This window comes from Crocodylus siamensis, chromosome 3 (assembly GCF_052110815.1).
Source record: "Crocodylus siamensis isolate JL-2025a chromosome 3, ASM5211081v1, whole genome shotgun sequence".
Taxonomy (NCBI): Eukaryota; Metazoa; Chordata; order Crocodylia; family Crocodylidae; genus Crocodylus; species Crocodylus siamensis.
Window position 1 is genome coordinate 255,686,144 of NC_143397.1, and position 26,523 is coordinate 255,712,666.

A 26,523-nucleotide genomic window follows, 5' to 3' on the forward strand; every position below is an offset into this window, starting at 1 on the left:
AACAAAAAGTCCTTTTTCAGATATGTGGGGAGCCGGAGGAAAAGCAAGGGCAATGTTGGACCCCTCCTGAACCAGATGGGGCAACTGACAACTGACGCCCAGGAAAAAAACAACCTATGAAATGGGTACTTTGCATTGGTTTTCCATCAGTCCCATGGGACGCCCATGCCTGCTACGGGACAGGGAGGTCCGGATGAGGGCGATCCCCTGCCTTCCATTAATGCTGACCTCGTGATGGAACACCTTGAGAAGCTGGATACCTTCAAGTCAGCTGGCCCTGACAACCTGCACCCCAGGGTACTCAAGGAGCTGGCAAGCATCATAGCTCAGCCCCTGACACGGATCTTCGAGAGCTCCTGGTGCTCTGGTCTAGTGCCCGAAGACTGGAAGAAGGCCAATGTGGTGCTGATCTTCAAGAAAGGGAGAAAAGTGGATCTGGCTAACTATAGGCCCATCAGCCTGACTTCTATCCTGGGGAAGGTCTTAGAAAAGTTTATTAAAGAGGCCATCCTAAATGGACTGGCTGACACCAAATTCCTAAGGGAGAGCCAGCACAGGTTTCTTGCGGGAAGCTCTTGCTTGACCAATCTCATTTCCTTCTACAACCAGGTGACTGACCTATCACCTGGACAAGGGAGAAGAGATTGATGTCATATACCTTAACTTCAAAAAAGCCTTTGATCTGGTATCCCATAATCACCTTTTGGTGAAACTGGCCAATTGTGGCCTTGGGTTCACCATGATCTACTGGCTGGAAAATTGGCGCCATGGTTGGACCCAGAGGGTAGTAATAGATGGAAGTGACTCATCAAGGTGTCCTGTGACCAGTGGAGTCCCCCAAGGCTTTGTCCTGGGACCCATATTGTTCAACATCTTCATTAATGATGTGGACATTGGAGTCAGAAGTGGACTGGCCAAGTTCGCCGATGACACCAAACTCTGGTGCAAAGCCTCCATGCCAGAAGATAGGCGGGTGATCCAGGCTGACCTGGACAGGCTCAGCAAATGGGTGGACGAGAACCTCATGGTGTTTAAGATGAAAAAATGCAAGGTTCTCCACCGTGGGAAGAAAAACCTGCAGCACCCTTATAGCCTCAGCAGTGCTACGTTGGATAGCGCTACAGAAGAAAGAGACTTGGGGGTCATCATTGACCACAAAATGAATATGAGCCTGCAATGCGATGCTGCAATTACTAAAGCGACCAAAACGCTGGCTTGCCTCCATAGATGCTTCTCGAGCAAATCCCGGGATGTCATTCTCCCATTGTACTTGGCCTGGGTGAGGCCACAGCTGGAGTACCGCATCCAGTTTTGGGCTCCATAATTCAAAAAGGATGTGGAGAAGCTTGAGAGAGTCCAGAGGAAAGCCATGCGCATGATCAGAGGTCAGGAAACCTAACCTTACAATGACAGGCTGAGAGCCATGGGGCTGTTTAGCCTGGAAAAGCGCAGGCTCAGGGGTGATCTGATGGCCACCTATAAGTTTATCAGGGGTGACCACCAGGATCTGGGGGACATTTGTTCACCAGAGCGCCCCAAGGGATGACGAGGTTGAACGGTCATAAACTCCTGAGAGACTGTTTCAGGCTGGACATAAGGAAGAATTTCTTTCCTGTCCGAGCCCCCAAGGTCCGGAGCAGTCTGCCAGCGGAGGTGGTTCAAGCACCTACATTGAACACCTTCAAGAGGAAATTGGATGCTTATCTTGCTGGGATCCTATGACCCCAGCTGACTTCCTGCCCTTTGGGCAGGGGGCTGGACTCGATCTCCCGAGGTCCCTTCCAGCCCTGATGTCTATGAAATCTATGAAATTAACAGATGGGAAACATTGAGTTGGCATGACATGGTGTGCTACGCCAGTTTGACTGGTACTTCTTGAGGATAAGACAGGTACCACCCCCACCTCCCCCCCACAGCGTATTCGGATGATACATTTATTTTCAGAGGGCAAACAAATAATTCACAAGCTTGATTAAGGCCTGTAAGTATTACTCATCTGCTGTGACTCACAACTCAAGAGCTTTGTGGCTGTCCATAACCTTTGATCTACAGGACACCTTCACAATCTCTCTCTCTCTGTCACTTTAGTTGCCCCCCTGAATATTGCTTAAGCAAATGCAGCCAATGACAGCACCTTCTCCCATTCAGGGAAGCACTTAAATTTAGGATTTTCAAGGAGACTTGTGCTACTGATTCTCTCACATATTTTCAAAAGTCCCACTTCAAGCATGTGCATACTTTAAACATTATTTTAGAGAGACGTTGACTTCAGGAGGACTTAAATGCTTTCGTCAACCTGAGTGCTGTATCTGGAGGTAGATAATGGGCACTTCATGCTGCCCACTTTAAATATCATCAACAATCTGTAATTCTGCTTCTCTGTTCCCTAATTCCATAGTTCTAATTCATGACGGTGAGGGACATGATAAATCTCAGCATAGCAAGTGAAACGGCTGAAGTCACCCTGACAATAAGGGGAAAAAAATAGGAAGTCTGTAAATCAATTTGGTTGCTCTGGGCAAAAGCCCATCCATTGTAAAGTTGTCAATGGATCCCCTTCTATTAAAAATATAATGAAAATGAGGAGATTGAGGATGAGGGTAGAAATGCATCTCAGAGGTCTGGTGACAACACATAAATCATTAAGCTTCATGGCAGTCGGTCAACAGATTCAGCCTTTCAAATCACTCATTGCTCAATCTCTTGATCCATTTTTTATTTTAGGGATATTGGCCCATAGTTTTCCATGAAAGTTTTGGAAGCGTTGGTATTACAGCAACAAGCTTTCAGGAAATAGGAGTTGTGTTAACGCACAAAATTATGGTTCTGTTCTGGAAGTGGCTATATAAAAATGGCCTGTCATTTAAGGCCTTCTCTACCTGCAGTTTTTGTACTGTGACATTGCTATGTTTGGTTTTCTGCTTATTTAGCTATATCAATACAACCTCTAGTGTGGGTGAAGCTATACCTTATAAAAATGCCTTAAACCAGCCTAATTTACTCTTCCGATATAGGAATGAACTGTGAAAGTATAAGCACATCTTATAGCAGGTTGTATCGCTTTGACTATCCCAAATTTAGAAAAGGACACAGATTAGTTGGGTGTGTACAGTCTCAATGCACTCTTCCCCTGTGTCTTGGAATTTAATCCTCTTAGCCCTGCAGAGCCTGAACCATGGTCCTGCTGGCTTGCTAACTTCCAATCAATTAGACCAGTGCAAACCCAGTAATAGAAGGGGATTGCACTGGAGTCATAGCCTGACATCCTGAATTCTCTTCTAAAATGTGGGGGAGAGGAGTTCTCTCCATCCGCTTTGCTTTATAGGAAAACCCAACATACTCCTTAACCAAGCCCTCCATCAAGATTTCAGTCCAGTGGCTTCTGCCACCTTACACTTTTGCATTATTAGGCAGCTTGGTGTAAGCAAAAGTATGTGTTCGGGCCAAATGCAGAGCCATGCCTGTGGGAACAAAGTTGATCATCCAGTCATAAACTAGCTTGAGAAGCAGCGACTCTAAAAAAGATTTGAGTGTCTTGGTGGATACTCAGCTAAAGGTAAGCTCCCACTGCAATGCTGTGACCAGAAGAGCTACCTGGGATCCTCTAGCGTACAACCAGGGGAATACCAGGTGAGAGTAGAGGCCCTGTTATCTCTGAATTTAGCCCTGCCTTGACTATTACTGGAACACTGTGTTCTGGTGTCTGTACTTGCAAGTTGCTGATAAACTGGTGAGGGGGGCAGAGAAGAGCCACAAGAATGAAGATCTGAAAAATGTCCATTAAAATAAGAAATTTCAAGGATCTCAATATATTTTTCTGGTAAAAGATAAAAGTAAAGGGTTATATGTTCATAATCTATAAGTTTCTACATAAGGAATGGAAACTTGATCATAGAGGGCTCTAGGAAACACAGGTATAATGAGATCCCATCACAAATTCTTGCGAGAGGGTAAGAAATACAAAACTCTAAAGCTCTTGGTTCAAAGGTGGTACCTTTTATTAGGCCAACTAAAAATAGCAACAAAAAAAAAAATCTTTCTTTGCAAGCTTTCGGGCACATGTGCCTTCTTGCTTGCAAAGAAAGTCATTTTATGACTATTTTTTAGTTGGCCTAATACAAGGTATCACCTCTGAGCCAAGAGTTTTGTATTTCTTTTCGTCTCAGGTGAACAGCTCTACAAAAAAATCCCTAAGAGATGGTAAGTAACTGTTGCAATAACTTTCCAGGGACTGTGGTTAGTTCTACATCAACAGAAATGTTAAAATCAAAGCCAGATCTCTTACTAGAAGAAATGTTCTTGTTTAAACAGGACTTGGCTCAGGGAAGGCCTCTGCTCTGTGTAATAATGGGAGTCAGACTAGATTATTACAAAGCTTCTTCAGGCTTTATAATGTGGGCATGTAGAAGATCAGAATTCACAGCTCAGGATGCCAGTGGTTGTCAGTGGGGGACCCTCCAGTGGGGAGGTTAGATTGAGTTTAAAATGGCCACCAGATCTAAAGTAAGTTGGGATGGGGAGGCAAGTGGGGTCTGTAGGGTGTAGGAGGATCAAGGGGTGGGAAGGGGGGGATTGGGAGGTTCGGTGGGCAGTCAGTGCCCACAGGGGGAATCAGGGAATTGGGGGGTAAGTGGCACCTGCAGGGTAATCGGGCAGGCAGGCAGGGTCTGCAGGGGGTTGCTGGGGTCCAGGAGGGATTGGCAGGATCAGGATAGCTTGAAGGTCTCCAGTGGGGTTTGGGGGGCTATTTTTACACCCCCGACCCTGCCTACCCCTTCCCACCTCCCTCCCCCCATCCCAACTTACTTGCTTGGCTCCTGGCACAGGCAAATGCTGGTAAAACTGGCTCTGGGCACCGTATGTGGGATGGGAGGTTTGGTGGAGTCAGAGGAGGGGAGAGGGGCTGGTCTGCAACCCAGGGGTTGTCCACCTGGGGGTGGGATGAGGAGCTGGGGGTTAAAAGTAGCTTCGGTGCCAGGGAGGGCGTAGGAGAAGCGCCTTGGGGCTGAGGCCAGCAGCTGGGTTTTCCCAGCCTCAGGCCTGCACTGGGAACTGTAGAGGAGTTCAGGACAGTTATCTGGGTCCAAAAATGGCCAACCCAATCAAAGTTAGGTGTACCTCGGAGGTAGGGTTAAATAAGTCCAGGCAATTTTAGACTGATATAATTATCCTGAACTGCTGTACAGTTTGCAATTGGATCTACATAACTATTGTAATATCTACAGCTGGGCAAGTTAGGTGGGGAGGCCATTTTAATGTGATCTAACCTCCTCACATGTCTGTACCTAGTTCAAGTCAAGAAGAAAAATAAGGCTCTCTGAGACAACACCCTGATGGGATCTGGCCTAATATACAGGTGTCTCCTGTGCAAATGAGCACTAGACTGAACACGAAATCACTTCCCACATTTGCAAATAAAGAGCTAAGAGATGTAAGGGGAGAAGGAATAACTGTGGTATAGCTGAATACACAGTGACTTTCACAGGCATTGTCCCAGTTCATTCCTCACTAACATCCTCCCCTCCCAGCCAGACTTGATCCTTGATCTCCTAGGGTCAATTTTTCCTGTAAAGTTCTGCATCTAACACCTGAACCACATAACATCTTTCTTTTCTGATTTTCCATTTTTCAGTTCAGCTGTCAGGGTTTGTTAAGCAGAGAAATTGTCAGAAACCTTAAAACTGAGAACAACTGTTATGGTAGGCCTCATCTTAAGGACTTCAGTACTGTATATTAAAAATTAAAAGAAAAAAAAAAAAGGTGGGAGGTCGGGAGGAGATAGCTTTCTTTCAGTTCAGCAACCAAAAGGAAAAGCAAGATCTGGTGATTGGCAGTTTCAGCTACATTTAGAATAGAAATGAATTGCAAATAGGGAATTAACCACTGGAACAACTTACTGAAGTGTTTTGGTGAATCCACCATGGTTGAAAATGTTAAATGGTTTTCTGAAAGCTATGCTGTAGTTCAAACAGGGCTTAATTGGGGAGGTCAGAGCAGATGATCATAACAGTCCCTCTGGTGTTGTAATCCAAGACTCTGTGAATGCTGATCTCTGATGCAACACAGCATTATTTATCCAGGATGCAAAAGAACAAAAGAAAACTATCTGATTGGCTCATTCATGGAGCTCACAGCCCAAATGATGGTTTCCACTGTGGGCTTTCCTGTTCAGCAGCTGTTGCCTCAGCTGGGGGAGGCTGTAGAGACCCTGGACACTGCACGCCAATCATGCAAGGGACCAAAGTGCTTTGAGTTGGGCTTCTCCAATCTAGAGCTATGAACAGTGAGTTGGGGTAAAAGGAGGAAGGAGGGCAGTGACCAGCTACCACATCAGACACCTCCAGCTGTTTAGCTGAGGACTGAGTCCGAGCTCTGGCTAAAGAGCACTGTGCTTGCTTCATGTACTGATTTTGTGCTAAGTATTCTGCAGTTGTCCTGTTCCCTATGTGTTCCCCTTCCTCTTAATAAAGCCCCAGCTGGGTTAATTTGCTGCTTGTGAGCAGGAAGGTTTCTTTTTCATTCTGAGCACCCAGAAGGTGTCATTGGCTAGGGGCAGAAATGACATATAAAGTGGTATAAGTGATTGGAAACCGGTTCGTATCTGTTACATAACAGAAGTTCAGAGCACATAAATCACTTCCAAAATGACCAAAACTGGTTGACAATAAACCTGGATGGATGTAGTATCAGACTTAACTGGTTTGGGTTAAATCAGCTTATGGAGCTTGTGTCCCAGAGCCCATCCAGATTCAAGTTAACTCTCAAACCCCCAGCATCCCAGGGTGCTTTGCACCTCCTCCACCCCCTCATCTTGCAGGCTGGGCAGGCTAGCCTTGGCCCAAGCAGTCAGCTCTGACTGAGCAGGGACACATGCTTTAGTGCCCCCCAATTTCTGGCTTGGGGCACTGGAGGCATGTCGCTGCATTTCTGGAATCAAAAGTGAACGTCTGTTCACCTGCTTAACGGTTCAATCTCTGCATCTTAGACTAACTTGAAAAGATTGAATCAGTTCAGCCTCAGGCTTTTGACTGCCTGTACTTAGCCATTGTATTTTCCCAGATGTCTCAGCCCATGCCATTTGGATTAATAGTAGGATCCCCTAAAAGTTGCACCTCAGCCCTTTCCTTGCATCCCATCCCTTGCACCCCATTTGCCTCTAAAAATCTCTAAAAAAAATACTGTATTTTTCTCCCCTAAAGAGACTGTGTGGAAATGGTGCAGGTGTCACACATGTGACCTGGAAGTATTCTGGCTTGTGTGACAGATGGGAGAGGATGGCTCTGTGGCGGGCCAGTAGGGGGCGCTCCTGTGTTGGGCCGCCCACCTCCCTGCGCCCAACCACTTGCCCCTAGGGAGGCATTCGGAGTCTGGCACCTTATGCTCCGCTGACCCCTCTCCCGGAGCACGCTCGCTAGCCTGGGGGTAATGTCGCCACCACCACCCCGAGGAGGGACCGACTGAGCCCTGCGTCCTCGGGGAAACACAGGCCTAATAGTCCGACGGGTACTCGACCCGGTACAGGCACTTGGGGCACTTCCCCAAGTCAAGGGGGCAAAAAGTAAAGTCTCCCTTAGTCCGCAGACCTAAGGGGTCTCTTAGGCATAATTTAGACCCACCCCTCAATAAGTCTCCCACACCAGTCAAAAAGGAGAAGTTTATTGATCACAGAGGTAGGGGAAACTAGGGTACAGGGTTGAGCAATATCTTAGAAATCCTAAAGAGCAAACAGTGGGGCTGAGGTAGCCTTTTGATCACGCATCTGTGTTACTGCCAGCTAGATATCTAATCCGATCGAGTAGCTTACTCACAAGCATCCTCCAGAGTTCTCCCGTTTCCCCTCTGGAGTCGTGGGGTGAGACAGAGAGCTGGGTCCCGATGGCAAGGCGCCTCTGTCTCCCCTGCTTGGCTGCTGCTTCACCTCATGGCCAAAGAGAGAGGAGCAAGCCTCCTCCCCCCCCAACCTATACAGCCCCTGTGACCTCAGTCACCTGGCCCAGTGGAGGTCAGCCCCAGCTGGCTGTCAGCCAACCAATTTGAAATGCATCACCTGTTACCGGGCAGATTCCAGCTCCCCAGGGAGAAACCCCCCACCCAGGTCATTGATGCCAGTCCCGTAGGCAGAGGGAACAGGTCTCCCCCCTCCCTCAGGACTGCAGCCAGCTCAGGTTGCCTAAATAGACAGGCCGAGGGTGCGGTCCCCTGTTCTGGGCCCATCCTAATCAAATGGTTGCAGCTCAGAGATTTTAATCACAGTGTCACAGGGCAGAGATTTTGGGGAGAAATAAGGTGGCTTTCTGCCACAGGCTCTGTCAGGTGAATGATGGCATCGCTTCACCGCACAGCGTGCCCTGAACCCTGAACACCGTGCTATGCTGATCACCTTCAGTGCTATCCACCCCTTTCTTCCTTGTATGGCTAATGGCTGTGAAAGCAGCTGGTGCCCATTTTGGAAGGGTATGCCTCAGAGCTGCAGGAAAGACAGCTTTCTGGACTGATTGCAAACCCTAGCTCCTCCTCCCCTGGAGCTTTTGGCACTCTCATCTCACCTGTTCTGCTGGCCAAGAAGGTCTGATCTCAACTCGTGCGTAGGGACCAAGATCTCTGGTGGTCTAAGAAAGATACACTCCCTCTGTGGCTGTAAACAAGTCTTTTAAAGTCTGCCTCACTTCTCCCACCTTTATGATAGCAGTAATAACACTCACCCATCTCACAGGGTGGCTGTGTGAGTTAGTTAATGTTTGTAAAGTGCCTCTAAGTGCTTCGCTTGTAATGATTATTTATGGCATATAGATGCCTGCCAGAAAACCACCTCCGGGTGTGATTCTGTATCTTGTTCTGTGTTCCTTTCCTTTGCCAATAAGTGTGTTTCTAATGCCTTCTGAGAAGGACATCCCCAATATCCTGATTTAAAACAGCATGTATATGAGTGCTGGGGGGTGCTTAAGCATGTCTCTGTACTGTGGGGATAGGATAGGAATGTCTCTAGGGTGAGTGTTTAACAACACGTGGGAAGGGGTTGCAGAAAATAGTTAGATATAATGTCTTTTCTTCTAATAGACTGGCTCTTTGATTCTAAAGTCATGCTGTCTGGGTTGGGAACAGATCCCCATCACTCCAGACGGTGAGCCCTGACATCAAGACTGTCATGACATTTGAGGATGAAACTTGATCCTTGCTATTATGGCAAAGCACAGGGCACTGTTCAGTGGGGTCACCTTGTCTCTCGCAGAAGGACTTACCATGGAGCATGCTTGCTACAGGGCGTGGTAGGCGTGGAAGTCAGTTGCTGACTATATCAGAAGTATGTATTCATCTGCTCTTGTGCACAGGTAGATTGGTGCATGCTTTACCCTGCCATAAATCCTTGCTTCTGATGGTCTCAAAGTGCCTTGCAAACATCACTGAAGAATCTCTCAGCACTGCAGTGAGGTAGGTTAGCATTACTGCTATTTCACAACTGGGGAAACCAGGGAAGAGAAGTCAGTTAATAGATTCAGAGTCGGAAGGGATCCGGCTTGCAGACGTCAGGCTGACACTGATGCTTCCCACTTGCAGACAGCAGACTTACAGCTGCCGCTTTTAAAGCAAAAACACTGCTTAGGTAGGACAAAGTTAAGGAAGAAGCTTGCTGAAACCCAAATTGCAACCACAGCACCCAAATCAAAGTGCTATTTAACTCTCTTGCCATGAGGTCCAGGCAGGTGACTCTCATTGCTGCTGCTGCTGACCCGGGATTAACTTCAGCTGGAGTTGCCCACTTTGAGGAGCTGAGCTTGGATGAGACCTCAGGATGCTCCCAAAACCTATATAGTCTGTTCAACCCCCCCAGATCTGTGATCTCTTCTGCATTTATATGTTCTCTAACCACGTACAGCCATGGTCTCTGCCATGGGACAACTGTGTGTGTGTGTGTGTGTGTGTGTGTGTGTGTGTGTGTGTGTGTGTGTGTGTGTGTGTGTGTGTGTGTGTGTGTGTGTGTGTGTGTGTGATGGAGACTAGCACTGGGTTTTCTAATGTAGTAGCACTCAACCCCGAGCCTGTTGGCCAGATGCAGCCACAAAGCTGGTGTGACTGGCCCATTACCTGCATGGCAGTGCTAGGATGAAATGCTTTGCCTCATTTTTAATTGCGACTGGAAACCTGGGAGCTGAAGTTCAGGTGCCAGGCATGCCGACCTTCTGTACACCTTTAACTCCCTGGTGCCTTGCAGTTATTGCAATCACAAGGCACTTACCCGTGCAATTACAAGTCCCCTATCTCCGTCCCAGGGGCAGGACTAATCGGGGTAAAAGCAGACAGAGCCCCCACTGCTGTGCTGGGGAGCAGGCAAAAGCTGTGGGGTTTAAACCTCACCCCACCACACACAAGTGCAGCAAGCCACCAGGTATAATTGCAGTCTGGTGCTGCAGTGCATGGCTCCTTGTCTGCTGTTCTTCAGTGTTTGCACCTGCCTTCTCCTTCCCCCGTCCTATATGCGAAAGAATGAATGGACCCGATCTGGCATCCATTCCAGGAAGACACAAAATCCCGTGGAAGAATATATTGACCTCTCTGGGCTTTGCATTGCGGACTTCCGAGTTGTTCTTAAACCACAAACCTTTAAAAAAACCCAACACAACTGAAACACAAAACAAGAATTCATCCACACACTGAACTTTCTTAAGTATGGGCTCAAGACAGACTCTAGCTTCTTACTTCCATTGCCTGAACTAGATTTTATGTTCCCCCGTGGCTGAACTGCCTTGTTTATCCCTATCGCCCTCTTCCACCCACCGCTGCCTCACTCAGAAGTGCCTTCTCCCCCTAGCTTGGGTATTTAAAGTCTCTTCTATTTAGAGCCCCCTATTTTCTGCAAATCTATTCATAGCATCTGACAAGGTTGGGTGTCACTTAAGAAAAACTCATGCCTACCTGAAGCACATAGTGTCGAAGGTATCCCCCCTTGATTCCAGAAGGGGCTTTGGCCTCCAAAACGCCCATTGGTGTTATTGCATTGTTTTCAGTTTGTAGCAAGCGCGTGCTGAGTACAGTTAGCTTTCCTTTCACCGAGTCTTTTGCATTTTCTTTTTAAGGATGCCTGTCGAGATGCAAATCCGGGAGAAGAGTTGCACCTCGGATGGTGTCAATCAAGTGTCTCCATGGACCTCCATCCAAGCAGCTGCTTCTGACTTTAAACCATGAGAGAAAAAGTTCGCCGTGTCGGTCTGACGTTAAGCAGGAGCACAGCTTGTTCTGAGTTAGTCTCTAAGGTGCCACCCTGCCCTGCTTTTTGATTTATTATACCAGCTCAGGGCCTGGCCAATTCTGCTAATAACCTTAGGCTACTGAAAGGGAAGAAGTTGCATCTTGCTGAAAGGGGTTTGTGCAAATGGGGGGAAATATGGTGAGAGGTCCCAAAACAACAGCTGTGTTAGTGTTTCTGGTTTTCTTCATGGGGGAGTTTAGTTCAGCCAAGAGACTGCAAGCAAGCAGATACCAAACCTTCCTAGACTCAAGCCCCATTCCCTCCTCCTATGCAAGACCCTGGTACTGGCTGGATGGACCCTGTGCAACCATGCAAAGACCCTGCAAAAACAATGTGGTGATTTCTGTCCATCACATATATTTACTGGACCTCTGGGTTCAATGTTACATTTTGCTTGTGAATCAGGGGAGAAGGGCAGGCACATGGAGTCCTTGCTACTCATTTTGCATCTGTGCTGGTTGAAGCCTGATGGGAGAGCGCTGGGAGAGCTTGCCTGATTGGAGAGCACTGTACTGGGTCATGCTAACACAAGGTCCCAGAGGAGACTACGGCTTGGCAAGTCTAGCCTGGCTCTCTGCGAATATCTGTTGCAGACCCAAACCCAAAGCTGGAGTGAGAGATTGTTGTTCCTGCATGCGCTGTCCACTCGCCCAGAGCTTTTGTGCCTCGGAAAACGGTTGCTTTGATGATGCCTTCTGCACTCTTTTAATTTGCTCGGGCTGCAAAAGCCATTTGCTCTCTGAACGAATCCATTTCACCCTGTGTTTATGGTCAGTTCAACTTTCTGTAGGTTCAGAGTGATGTTGCCTTTTGTGTTTCCAGCACCACAAAGAGCTGCTTCTATCCAAAAAGAGTGGTTTTCTTTGATGGAAGGAACCGACTCCTAGTCACATCAGAGCAAACGCTGCCGTTATACCCGTGAGAGCCCTGTGATGTTGAGAGAGAGCCAGGCAGGGTCAACAGGAGATGTGAGTGGGGCCTTCACCAATGTGCTTTTCCATAATGCCCATTATTATACCTCTACCTGTATGTACTGTAGTAGTCACATGGATGTGATGGGCTATTAAGTGCCCCGACTATTGTCAGCATCTAAAGCCACTTCAAAATCAGCAAAGCTCTTTCAAGAAAGAAGACAGAATAAGGAAATCTTTAGTTCCTGCTGGATTTGCAACTTCTGAATTGCATTTGCTTTGGAGGATGTCAGGACTGTGGGAACCTGGAGAGCTTCCAAGTCCTTTGCTAGTGCCCCAAACAGCTTGCTCCTTTTGGCATTTATCACAGAGATGGTAAGATGCACAAGAGTCAACCTTAGAAACTATCATAGCTCTGTCCCGGTGGAGCCTAGAAGTTCTTGAAGGGTCAGGATGAGATTTGGGACTTCTGGACTTGCAATGGGAATGTCCTAATTAAGCATCGCCATGCAACTAGGAGACTTAGTTTCTCCAAGAAGCGTGCCCTATTGAGTATCAGTTTGGGGCACGGTGCCTTTGGGAATGCAATGGTTAATCGTATTTCCAACAGGCATGAGCTGCACTTGAAGATGCCACCTCTCTAACCATTGCCTTAGAGGAGGTGTGGGAGAGTTTGTGTGCGGATACATGCCCCATGACTGTGGAGTGGATCACAGCTGGGTCTCTTCAGCACTCAGTGCTGCTTCTCTGCTATGTCAGTGAGAAACACCCCACTGAATACATAAGGGCAGGTAATGAAAGGAGGATAGATGTACCTGGGCTGTGTCTGATGTTCTTCTATGTGCAGCTGTCAGAAATGCCAGTCTCCAAAGCAGACTGTGGTAGTATGATGAGCTCCCTGCCTGTCATTTGTTAGGAAACCTACAGCAGTGCAGATCCAAATGCCAAAGGAGCCCATCTTCATGCAGAACGGCATCGCTCGGTGAGTGCAGATGCATCGTCTTAGGGAAACAGCCAGCTGCAGGAATCTGCCCCAGCCGGTTACCCCACACGCTCTCCAGCAAACCCTCCCTATGCGGTCCAGTGCATGTATCTGACAGCTCTTCCGTGCAGGTGATCTGTTTGGCAAACTTTACTTACGATCTCCACACAGCCGCTGCATCAGGCTTCTTGCTCCATAGGTTTGCTGCCTGCTTCCCTTCCCTTCGTGAGCACAAGGGGGTTAAACACCCACATCAAAGATCTTCAAAAAGCATCTTGATGCCCATCTTGCAGGGGTCATATGACTCCAGCCGTCTCTCCTGCCCAAGTGCAGGGGGGCTGGACCCAAAGATCCCTAACAACTATGGTCCATGGCAGGGGGTCAGACTTGGTGATCTGCTCAGGTCCCTTCCGACCCGACCAACTGTGAAACTATGAGACAAAAGTCATTGTTCTAATTGATGCTTAGTTTAACTGTCATCTGTTTCTTTCCCAGACCCAAGGAGGGGCATTTGCACCCCAAAGCTTATTTGCCATCTCTCCTCACTAGAGCAATAAAATCTATCGCCCAGCAAGCCTGGATGCTCACCTTGCTGGGGTCATCTCACCCCAGCGGTCTTTCCTGCCCAAGCAGGACCTGATGACCTCAAGAGCTTCCTTCCAGCCCCTATCATCTATGAGTCTATGAGTGAAAAAAAGCCTTGCAATAGATGCATGGTACAGGTTTCCTGCCATGTGCCCATGCCCAGATGCCACAGCTGCTAGCCTTTCTCTTGTGTGTCCTCTCTTACTATAGTCTGCAAGAGCTGAGCTCACAGGCAGGCAGAAGAGCAGGCATCACACCCATGAGACTGAAACTCTCCCATTTATTTTGGTGCCAAACTCAAAGCCATGCCCCGATCTAGGGTCTCTATTGCAGTAGGCCCTGCCTGCCTCATGCTTTGGAGCAGCTGGACAGCCCCATCCTGAGAAATCACATCCTGACGGAGACATGTTTTCTGTGTTGGACCCTATCTATACAACAGTCAGAAGGGCTCAAGTCTACCTGGGTTTAGCTCACATGAGCAAGATATACTTTTTGGAGGAAGCCTTTTTCCTTCTAAATAAGCTATTCCTGCACCTATTATTCAGCCCTTTCCATAATCCAAAGGAACGGAAAGAAATCAGCAGTGGCTTTTGATTTTGGGATCACCTTGTTCCCTCGGCAATGAAAAAGCTGGGGTCTCTTAAACCAGACAGCTATTCTGTGCACATGCTGCTCCAATGGTCTACTCCCAGGCTCGGATTAGAGCACACCCCATCTAAACACTGCACTTTCCCCAGGATTTGTCTTGATTATACCAATGATGCTGACTCTCCAGCAGTCCTGCACATGATCTCCCTCAATTGCCGTCTCTGAATATGGGATGCGTTCTCCCTGCTCCTCTTTTATAGTTTCATAGTTGGTTGGGTCAGAAGGGACCTGAGCAGATCATCAAGTCTGACCCCCTGCCATGGGCAGGAAAGAGCACTGGGGTCAAACGACCCCACCAAGGTGTTCATATAACCTCCTCTTAAAGACCTCCAAGGTAGGAGCCAGCACCACTTCGCTTGGAAGTTGGTTCCAGATCCTAGCCGCCCTGACCATGAAGTCGCGCCTCCTGATGTCTAGTCTGAATCTCCCCTCTGCCAGCTTGTGACCGTTATTCCTGGTCACTCCTGGCAGTGCTCGGGGGAACAGGGACTCCCCCAATGCCTGCTGGTCCCCTCGGACTAGTTTGTAACAGGCCACTAGATCCCCCTCAGCCTTCTCTTCTGGAGGCTGAACAGGTTCAGGTCCCGTCACCTCTCCTCGTAGGGCCTGCCCTGCTGCCCCCGATCATGCGAGTGGCCTCCTCTGGACCCTCTCCATGCTGTCCACATCCCTCCTGAAGTGTGACGCCCAGAACTGGACGCAGTCCTCCAGCTGCGGCCTGACCAGTGCCGCACAGAGGGGGAGGATCGCCTCCCTGGACCTGCTCGAGATGCATCTGTGGATGCAGGACAAGGTGCGGTTGGCCTTCCTGACCGCGTCCCCACACTGCCTGCCCATGTTCATCCTGGAGTCAATGATGCCTCCAAGATCCTTTTCCACCTCTGCACCCACGAGAAGGGAGTTCCCCAGCCTGTAGGTATGGTGCCGGTTGTTCCTCCCCAGGTGCAGCACCTTGCACTTGTGGGTGTTGAATCCCATCCTGTTTTCATCCGCCCACCCCTGTAACCTGTCTAGGTCCATTTGCAGCCTATTCCTCCCTTCTGCGTGCCATCTTAATTTGAACAGGGTGCTTTTTACCCCCTTGTCCAAGTCGCTGATGAAGATGTTGAACAGTGCGGGCCCGAGGACCGAGCCCTGGGGGACCCCACTGCCCACATCCCTCCAGGTGAAATAGGACCCATCCACCATCACTCTCTGGGTGCGGCCCTCCAGCCAACTAGTGACCCATTTGACTGTGTAGGTGTCAATGCCAAAGTCTCCTAGTTTTTTAATGAGAATGGGGTGAGAGATGTATTGAAGGCCTTCCTGAAGTCCAGGAAGACGATGTCCACTGCTACCCCTGCATCTAAGGATTTGGTGGCCTGGTCGTAGAAGGCCACCAGGTTGGTCTGACAGGACCTGCCGCTAATGAACCCATGTTGATTGCCCCTGAACATAATTTTCCCCCCGGCCCCTCGTGGACTTGTGCCAGGATAACTCTCTCAAAAAGTTTGCCCAGGATAGATGTAAGACTAACTGGTCTATAGTTCACTGGGTCCTCCTTTCTCCCTTTTTTGAAGATGGGAACCACATTGGCCCCTTCCAGTCCTCTGGCACCACACCAGAGCACCAGGAGTGCTTGTACAGCCGTGCCAGGGGTCCCGCAATGACCTCAGCTAATTCCCTCAGCACTCGGGGTGGAGATCGTCCAGACCCGCTGATTTGAATATGTCCAGTCCCTCCAGATGTTCCCTGACTAGATCTGCCCTGACCCTTGGCCTGGGTGCGCCTCCCCTGGGGCCTGTGGGGGCCCAGTGGGGGGCTGACCTGCTCCCTGCTCAGGAAAATGGAGGCAAAGAAATTGTTAAATGGGTTAGTTTTGTTGTCTGGTGCGATGACCAGATTTCCTAGCGTGTCTTGCAGAGGCCCCATGTTACCTGGTACCTTCTTTGTACCCCCTATGTATTTAAAAAGGACTTCTTCTTGTCCTTGATCTGGGTCGCTAGTTCCAGTCCCATCTCCACTTTGGCCTTCCTGATTGCCGCCCTGCATCCCCAAGCAACCACGGTATAATCCTCCCTGGTGATGGCCCCTCCCTGCCATTGGATGTGCGCCTCCCTTTTAGCCAGGAGATGTTTTAGTGAGCCATGGGGGCTTTTGCGCCCTCTTTCCCCTTTGATCCACATTGGGATTACCTTCCTTTGGGCTTGGAGGAGCATCTCCTTAAGGAGAGACCACTCTTCTTTATTGTAGACTCTGGTATATCCAGAGCATACATTTGCGTCAAGTGTCTTGTGTTCACTCTTACAAACACTTTGGAGGGTAGGGGGTGAGATAGCCAAGGAAATTCTCTTCAGTACAAATATATGTTTCTGGCCTTGGAGTTGGTAGGTCCAAGTCAGTCCTGGTGTGCAAGCCAGCTATGCCATTTAGCATACCCATGAGTTTTTCACTGCACTGTTTGAGAAGCTGGTAAACTGAGGCACAGAGAAGCTCAGGGATTTGTACATACCCAGACAGAAAGCCATCAGTGAAATAAGGGATTAATCTTACACCCCTGAATTCCACTTACTTATCTAAAGCTCCCTTGATTTATCATCTCTAATTAAACCCTTCATTGTACATAGTGGGCTAGGAAGTATGTCAGTTTTTCCATAGGGATCTTCATTGTGTGCTGGAAGGCTTTCATATTCATGTTCTCCCATCATTATACATATATATTGGCAAATCCCTACTAAGATTGCTAGGAATTGTTCAGAAAACTCAAATGTCTGATAGGAAATGAGTGCTCATGATGGAGAGGGAGGAGTGGGAGGGTAGCAGCAAGGTTCAGAGAGGTTTAACGAAAGAACATGGTCCCACATTTATTTTAAAGCAGAAAAAGAACCAAAAAACAAAGGCTGAAACCCTTGAAGTTCACCCTCTTGCTATTTGTGAGATGCAGGATGAAAAGAAATAGGATTGCAGACCGCAGGTCTGCTTCTGATCTCCTAATGGGAAAGTAAAGTCATCCTACCCACATCAACGGAGAACCAGAACAGGCAAGCATTTGTGTTTGTTCACGCAGAGAGATTCGGGTAGGTTAATCTGGATTAACTAAAGGTGTGAATTTCAAATGGGTTCTTTAAACCACATTGTGGCCCCTGTAGGCACACTTATAATTGGCTTTCGCATGAACGTGAGAAGTGAATGACCCCATGCAGACAATCCTGTCTTCTATGAAGCTTTGTGTCCAAAAAAACTGTTGGGTATTGAAGACCTCTTGCAAATTTAGTCCTTATTATGTATGTACATACTTGATAGAGACCTTAAATGCCCCATTTATCCATAATCCCATAGTCTTTGGGTTTACAAGGGCTTCCAACTCTGCTTCACAGTTTCACAGCCCCTCAAAAAGCTCCCAGTTACTTGGGAACGTCACCTTGAACCCTTGCGTTCGAAGCAGTGCTCATGTAACTTCCTTTCACTAGCCTGTTTCAGAGAGAAATGTGGGTCTCTTATGACCCGTAAGAGGTTGTATTTAAAGCAGCACTGTGCCCTTTAAGCTTCTGTGGCAGAGCACCTTTGGGGGTGCTTGCCACTGGAGGGCTCTCACAGGCTCTGAGGGGAGCCTGCTTTGGAGGAGTAGCAGGGGAAACCTCCCCCAGGTACCACTGCAAGGGGGAAGGTATGTGACAGGGCACTGTGGGTGCCTGCCACTTTAAGACCAGAGCCAAGCAGCCAGCAAGTGCTTGATTGTGGCAGCCATTTTAGATCTCTGGCTGCCTATATAAACAGATCAGTTTCCTGCTGGCAGGCTGGCTGTGTGTAATATTCTGGAGGTAGGGAATGGCTTGGAGGTTCCTGGTCCTGGGCATGACCTAAAACTGCATCCTGCCAGGTGTGGGTGGCCTGGTGGATGTCTCAGTGGCATGGGAGCCCCCAGGCCTGTTACCACACTGATGAAAGGCAGGTCAGGGCACCTTAACCCTAGCCCTCACCTTTGGGTGGGTCCAGTAATATCAAAGGTAGTGGGGGCCAGGCATGGCTGCAGCCACCTGAGCCCTGGGGGGTGCAAGACCCTAAGGAGGGAGACTGGAGGGCAGGCATGGCTGTGGCCACCTGAGCCTGGGAGGGTGCAAGACCCTGAGAAGGAAGAGTGGGGGCCAGGCATGACTGTGGCCACCTGGGGCTACAGGGCTTCCCTCCCTGGTGGGCTCAAGTGAGGGGGCAGAGATGAGGAGCCCCAGAGCCTGGTATGGAGAGAGAGAACAAAAACATGCTGGTCCGGGGGGGGAGTGAGAGAACACCAGTCGTGGTGTGAGTCACCCCAGCTCCCACAACTGGATGAGTTACCTGCTAGTAGGGGCCGGAAGGTGGACCCAGAAGCGAGAGTGGGGATAGAGGCTCAGAGGCCTGATGTAGAGTACTTTCGACTGGTCAATGCTGGGGCCAGGACCAAAATGGTCAAAAGGGTCAGGGGCCCACCGTGAGGGATGCCCAAGCTGAAGGTCTGGGGTTCCAACTGGCTTTGGAGGTGAGGCCAGGGCTTGTGTGGCCAAAGGTCCCAGGGGTACCATGCCCAAGAGGGGAAATAGTTTCAGGGAGTGAGGCAGCCCTGAATGAGGGTGGGGTAGGTCACCTGAATGGAGGGCTCCTGATTGGAATGAGCAATATCCTTTGTGCTTTCCCTTTATCTCACTCGAAGGGCCTTTGTGCCCTAATGATGTCAAATGAAACACCCTAAACTGTTGATATTGGTCTCCGATCCCTACATGCTGTATCCTGTGTCTACAGTCCCTGGACTATAGAAAATAAGTTTGGAGCCATCGTCTGTATCTGTTGTTCCATGAAACATGGCTTATAAAGTGTAGCAACGTGATGACTTTCTAGCTAGTTATCTCTTACTGCTTGACAAAGTGGTCTTGAATAAACTGGAGTCATTCATCCCATTGAATAGCATCCAAGACCCAGAAACTGGAGACTTCTATTGGGAAGCTGGTCATTTCCCACCATCACTGTGCATGAGCATCAACCACATTACCTTTCATTAGTGTGCATTCTCCTCATTTGCTTTCCATGGCATAGTCAGGCAAGGTAGGGCAGGACTTATCCATTGTCTAAAGCAAAATGTAAATTTTTGGTTCATTTATATAGGGAAGTAACCAATTACATTGCTGTATTACATTTTTACTAAGCGGCCCCAGACCAATTATAACCATTTTTCTTTTTGGTCTAATTGGGCTCAACTCAGCTTTGTGGTGTTGAAGGCTGTAATGAATGAGTGCATGAGAAACACAGTTTAGATTCTATGTGAGGGATCATTAATATGCTCTGGCTTGCTGCTTTAGAAAAGGCTGTACCTAATTATGCAGGTTAATGCACTTGTACTAAATGGATGAATTGCAGCCATTTCCAGTGTCTTGAGGCCCTTTAGACCGCCAGAACTGTAGATTAATAAGTAGTTAGCGAGTGATCTGTTGAACTGCCCCATCACTCTTCCCTCTCACTTTTTAGGTTTGCAGCAATGTGGAGGGCATGAGAAGGGAATTATGCCAATGAAAGCCACCTTTTGTTTGTTGTTTGGGAAGCTGCTAGGAAATGACCAAAATTGGGGAATAATGAGTCATGGTATCGCATAGGTTTATTCAATGCAATGGGCCCTGTAGCAGACCCATAATGCACTGGGTATAGCAGAGGTCTTTCTAGTATGTAACACAATCGACTCTAAGTCTTTCCCATTCCCCTCTCCAGTAAGTGTTTTTTTTTTTCAGCGAGTGTAGGAGTTCTGATACGTTACACCCTAATGTATGCACTGGAACTACCCAAGGTCAAATAGAGCTAGGAAATGTTTGATGCTTGAATTGACCATCTTGGAGAATGATCTCTTCTTTATATCCAGAGAACCAGAGGCTAGAGCCACAAAAGGCCTCTACATCTGAATCCCTTCTAACTGCCCCAATAAGCACAAAATTCTAACATTTCCATCGCCAAAAGCCCTACTCGGCTATTGCCTAAACCAGGAGGCACCATATCTTCACAGGGGGCCCAAGTTCCTGTCTATAAAATTATCTGCTGGGCTACTCTACTCTTTTCTGCTTCACTTCTGGGCATGCCTAGTCATGATAAAACCTTCAGCAGCCAATTGCTGGTAGGGTCCTGATGCTAAGTGTGCCTGTGACTGTCTCACCTGCAGGGCCTGAGCACATCTTCTGGACCAGGCCTGATACGAAACATGGCCAAGGAAGAAGGTGATGCCAATAGCTATTAGTTCAATGGGAGCAGGGTACCTAGACTCATTTTTTCTCCTCTCTGCCTGGAGGTATTCGAACATCTCATCAAAACAATCCACCCACTGCAGCCCTAGGGTATTCTGGAGTGAGATGGGGGTCACAAATTCTCTGGCTGGCACTGAATGTGGGTTGTGTGGCTACCTATTTTTAGGGGACATGCAAATGTAACCACTGTATCTACATCAAATGATACATCTAAAACCTGTTACAATGCAAGGGTGACATCTGCATGCTCCTATAGCAATCTAAATATAACAGAACTGTTGCAACTTTTACTTGTTTACATAAACAATAAGAGCGTAAACAGCACTTTAATGGTATTGCTGGATTAATTTGTCATGGAAATAAGAAGAATATACCCCTGTTATGTGCAAATCAATGGAAAACATGAATTCAGAATAAATACATTGCATTATAGCAGTCTCGTGGAAGGACTGTTTTTTGTTTTTAAATAGTGTTTCCTGTTGTCAATAAATGGCCTATAATAACGTAGATTCCCTGAAGGGTTAACAAAGAAGGACCGCTAGTACATAATATGACTCTGAGTAACCGGTCTGGGACTTTAATACCAAGAGTGCTTGCTGTGTAGCAGCTGGTTGACAGTTTCACTATATATCTCTCTTGATGGGTGCCATCCGTATGAGAAAAACCCATCCCTAACCAACTTGGCAAACTTGCTGGTAGTTTCAGCTCTGCAGCTGAATTGGAAAGCCAAAGATCCGCCCCCCCCCCAACAGAAATAGCTCTGTGACCAAACTGGAAGAGCAACAGGCATTGCATTTTGCCTCTTTGGCCCACACTCAATTCACTTGGGAAAAATATTTGCCTTCCTTTTTATTCAGTTCTTTTATGAGCAGTTCCTGTGCATTAGCTCTGTATGTAACTCACTGAGTTTTACTTGCTAGGTTGGGAAATATATTGTTAGAGGAGCCTATGAATTTTTCACAATCCTTTGATTAAGTGAGTGTTTAGGTTGCGAACCCTCTAGGAACCACAGTGGTTTCAGTGGGGATTTCTTGTGCTCAACACTTCTCAGGATCCAACTGAGTCGGTGGCAAAGTTGGTCTTGCAGAAACTGGCCCTTAGTGCCCAAGGCTTGAGCCTGCAAGCACTGGCATAGCTCTGTTGGGGTCAATTCGGCAGCTGAGTGAGGATCTGGTTTGCTGTAGGTTTCTAACCTTTCTATTTGGCCAAAGATATTCACTATATAGAGATAATTAAAATGGTCCCTTGGAAGGTATTTTTCTTTAAAATGCTCTCTTTCAAACAATGACACATCTCATGGCTAATTATCTAATTCACTTTTTTGGAGATTTTCTGCAGCATCTTATGTGACAATTTAATCAACATTTAATGATTTCCCCCTTTTACTGACCAAACGCTGTTCTTCCTTTTTTTCTTTCTTGGGGGTAAAAGAAGCATATAAAAGTGGATTTTAATAACATTTTTTTCCTATCAAACTTGCAGTTTAAAAGATGTGAAAAAGGTCATAAGACAACAAAATGTTGAGTTTGTTTTGAACCACTGAAGCTTTGAAATTATTTTTTTCCCTATGAGATCATCACATTCCTTTTTTTCCCCCACCAGTGAGAGGGTAATATTCAGTCTCAAATGCCTTGTGCTTTCACTACTGTTTCCCAGAAATAAATGCATGTTGCTTTGTGTATGTAGAGGTACAAATGTATAAACCAACTAAATATTTAAGCAGCCTGCCTAACGTGTCACATGCAATCCTAAAAATGTCTTCATTTGGTCCCGAAGAGTGATTTCTAAATCAGCAGTTCATGGTATGTGAATTTTTTGCCCTAGATAATGTTGGAACTTGTAAAAAAAATAAAAATAAAAGAAGCAACCCAAACAAGTTGACTTTCATGGCTTTAAATGAACAAAATTAGCGATCAGGAACATGTTGAGAGAACAAACAATAAAGATGAACTAACAGCTACATATCTTCAAGCACACGAAATGCCAGGCGTTGGCAGCAATGGGACAACATTCTCCAGATACATAGGACAAGTAAAATCCATAAAACAAGGTCAAGCACAGTGTCTGTCTTAATTGAAGGAAATCAAGGGAAAACTCATTCACAATGTCTAATAAATGGTACAAAACCTAGCTTTCCTTTCATACAGTTACAGTGTTTATTGGTTACAGCCTTTTTAATATATTCAGTAAAGCAGACATTGATGTATGGCCTGAATCTGAAGCACGCCCAGAGTCCGTTCCACTTCACGGTGTGATCTGGTGCTCTGCAAAAGCAAGAATAACTGATAAGTATTCATGGGTTTCTCAGAGATTTCCTGATATCAAGTGCCAGCCGATGAAAGGATGACCGGTCGAGATGGTCCCGAATCAATACACTGTTGGTGGTAAGGCACAGATACACAATTGCATACAAGTGTGCCCGGCTGCATCCAGCCCGGGAATAGAGGAAAGAGCAGAATATATTTTGCAGGGGCAGGAAGAATGGTGATTGGCAGGGGAGATGAAGAAGTGCTGCAAGGAAACACTGGGAATAATCGAGCTTGAGCAGAATTTGATGTTGTTGTTCTCCTGAATTGCCAGGAAAGCAAAGCACCAGAAAGGCAGTAAATCTGGTGTTTAAAAAAAGAAAATGTATGGGATGTGAATATGTAGGAACTTCAGGCCAAGAACTGGGTCATTTGGCAAGGGACAACACAGGTAGCAACCTCAATCTCTTCCCCATAGGTCCGCATAGTAAAACCAGCTCGCACAAGCAGTTATTGCCCCATGAAGTGCTCCTGGCTGCATATGTCTGATGATGAAATATGAAACCCAACCTGGTTCTTTGGAAATATCTCCCTCTCCCTTTCATTTTTTATATTCCATTAGTCTTATACCAGAAATGGACTGAATGGAAAAGACAAACCCTGCAAAGGATGCAACTAATTGCACAGGTGCCCAGTATCTGTGGCCACAAGAGAAAGGAAAATCAGCGTCACAGATAGCTGACCATGCTCCTCCATCCTTCACTCCTCAGGGCTACAGAAGTTAACTCGGCCCAATCAAACCATTCCTGCAGTAGCTGCTTTTCTAAGACTAGCAGGCAGCACTCATATGGCTCACGGTACGTATGTGTGCACGAGAGAGACAAAACCTAAGCTAATCCTGTGGATCTTGGATCAGCTTTTTCTCCAAGGATGCAGATTCCAAGGTTTCTGTTTGGACTGGGATGAGGGGCACCATATGTCTGACATGTAAACACACTCCAATACCAACACAAGCCGTCTTTTTTGGCAGGCTGTGCAGCTAGTGGGGATTTTGTATCTCAATTTGTAGACAGGAAAAAAAAAGAAAAGAAAAAGAAATCGACATTACAAAACCTATTTAAATAGGCAACAGTGAATCTGTGGGCCTGGAAGAAAGCCTGCCTGGGGTGTATGAATGAAGAGGCTCTGCAGCCACGAAATGATTGTTGGGTGGTTTGAGCCAACATGGTTTAGTATTCATTGCTGGCACCATTCAGGGCCAAATGACTTCTTTAAAGGCTTGAATTAACATGGCTGTAATGGCACTACTTTGATTTAGACCAGTAGTGCATCTAGCCCAATGTATTAAGCAATTAAAATAAATGTCTGGGACACTGATGAAGGCAATAATAGTCAATAATTTAGAATCCAGGAGCCCCAGATGAGGACCTTGCTCCTCCTTCCTGAGAGGTTTAGCCTTCAGCTCTTCATTTCATCTCTGCTACGCTCATTTGCTCCTAGTCATTCAGGGCAAGCCCCACCAATGCCAAGATGTCTTGTGATGGAGGAGCATGCAACACTTCCAGTTAAATGCCTTAGGGTCATGGAGAGATATGGGGCCCTGAGAGTGGGATGTGCAGAGCCCACCATGCTGAAGGTCATGTTGGAGCTGAGTAAGGGTGGGAAATCTTGAGAAGAAGCGGTATGACCATCTCAGGGAACGTCTGTCTTCTATGGAGATCTCTCCTGGGGTTAGGGGCTAGGCTCACAAATGGAATGAGGCACCTACATCTCTGCAGGCCCCTAAACAGAGATCCTCACAGTGTCTGCCTTAAATCGAGCCTGCCTAAGATCCCTGCCACCTCCATTTTTGTCAGCTGAGTTACCAAGTTCTGCTCACGTAGAATCACAGAAAATGAGGGTTGAAGGGACCTCAGGGGGTCACATCTAGTCCAACCCCCTGCTCAAAGCAGGGCCAGCCCCAACTACATCATCCCAGCCAGGACTTTGTCAAGCTAGGTCTTCCAAACCTCCAAGGACGGAGAGTCTGCCACCTCTCTGGATGACCTGTTCCAGTGTTTCACCACCCTCCTAGTGAGAAAGTTTTTCCTAATATCTAACCTAAACTTCCCTTGCTGAACTTGAGACCGCTGCTCCTTGTACTGTCACCTGATATGTCCTCAATAGGAGCATCTACATGTTCGTGACTGTGCAGTAGTTACTGCGTATTTAGTTTAGTACCTGCTTAATACAGTACTAACTCAATGCACAGTAATGTGCACTATTGCACAGTAGTGCCGGTGCACCGTTTTTGGGTGACAGCCACTGTGCAGTAGCTTAATAACACTGAGCAGTAGTGTTTGACCAGCACGCTACTGTGCAGCATTATTAGGCTACTGCGCAGTAAGTGTCTTGTATAAACGTGCCCACAGTGTACCAGAACCTAGTGAGGAGGGGGTGCCATGGGTCAATACCAGGATATACTGCATATGGTGCTTTCAATATTCGGCTTGGAAAGGAATGTGGGAAAGGCTCTCCCACAGCAGAGGAGGATAGGACATAGGGAAGAAAGGTGCCTACTTTCCCAGTCCTGGTTTGGCCCACATCTAAGCAGGGCAAAGGGCAGCAGAGGGCCAGGAGGAGAGGAGATAAAGGTCAGCTTCTGTTAAAGGACCAACTCCATAGCTGAGTCAGGTAGTATAGTACAAAGTGGGGCATAAAGGAGGGGACTTGCAGGACACTGCTGCAAAAGTTGGCTGCACAGCTTGGCCAAACTCAGAACAGTCTGCTCTAACTTACAATGCATTCAGCCTTTGGTTTGATTTCCGAGACATGCCGGTGCCTGCCCTGCCCTCAACTGAGATAAGTGTTTGCCTTCTACTCACATCTTTACCTTGGGTCATTCTGTGCATTAAGAAATGACCCAATAAAATATTTCCCACAGGACCAAAAAGAAATGTTTTAGATCATAAACTAAACTTGGCCCACCTAGAATTATTTTTAGCCCGCCCTGGTTTTTTTATCTCCTACCACCTTGAGCATGTGCACACATGGCCATTTTTGCAGCTGATACTACTTTCATTTGACTTCTGCAAACTTACAAGGACAATATGGCTCATTTGATAGCAGTTAACCTTGATGAACTAATGCCTGGTGGAGAATATTCATCCAGACCAACTGCTCTCCATTATTAATACTAATGGGCAAGAGAAATGCCCCTTGAAAACTTAGGGACTTGGGGCAGCTGGAAAGATTACTGCCGAGAATAAAATAAACTATAAAGAGGCTGCTGCTTGCAGAGCTTGCTAAGTGGGAAGATACTAATTAGCAACTACAAACCCATAGTAGAATATGGGATGAATTGAAACAGTGGCACAGTTGGGGAGGAGGGTGGGAAAAAACCCAGCCGTACTGCAGCCGTGCAGCACAGCAGCACCTGGATGCTTCCCTGCGTGCAGCAGCTGCCACAAGTGCATGGTTGTGTTGTTCTGCCTTTGGATCGAAAGCCCAGTGAAGTCCATGAAAAGCCTTCGGTGACTTTAGAAGGCCAAGATAAGTTCTTGGGCATGACGTGTAAAAGTCTAATTCTGCAAGTGGTTACTCATAAAACCAGAGGTTTACAGATGTTCTTAGGTACCTACTCCTGGTCTAACCTCTCCTCAGCTGTTGCCTATCTCTAAGTTGCTCCCCC

General features: G+C 47.3%; 1 protein-coding gene across 11 annotated transcripts in view; it reads right to left on the reverse strand.

The window, feature by feature from the left end:
• Positions 1 to 22,739: 22,739 nt before the first annotated feature.
• TSNARE1 (t-SNARE domain containing 1) overlaps positions 22,740 to 26,523 on the reverse strand; it is a 791,067-nt gene continuing 787,283 nt past the window's right edge. For all 11 annotated transcript variants that reach the window (XM_090040739.1, XM_090040746.1, XM_090040740.1 and 8 more), the window contains one exon: positions 22,740 to 22,871. Coding sequence is in view for 1 of the 11 variants with exons in the window: in XM_090040746.1 (XP_089896872.1) it covers positions 22,852 to 22,871 (20 nt within the window). In the remaining 10 variants the exon portion in view is untranslated. The remainder of the gene's footprint in view (positions 22,872 to 26,523) is intronic.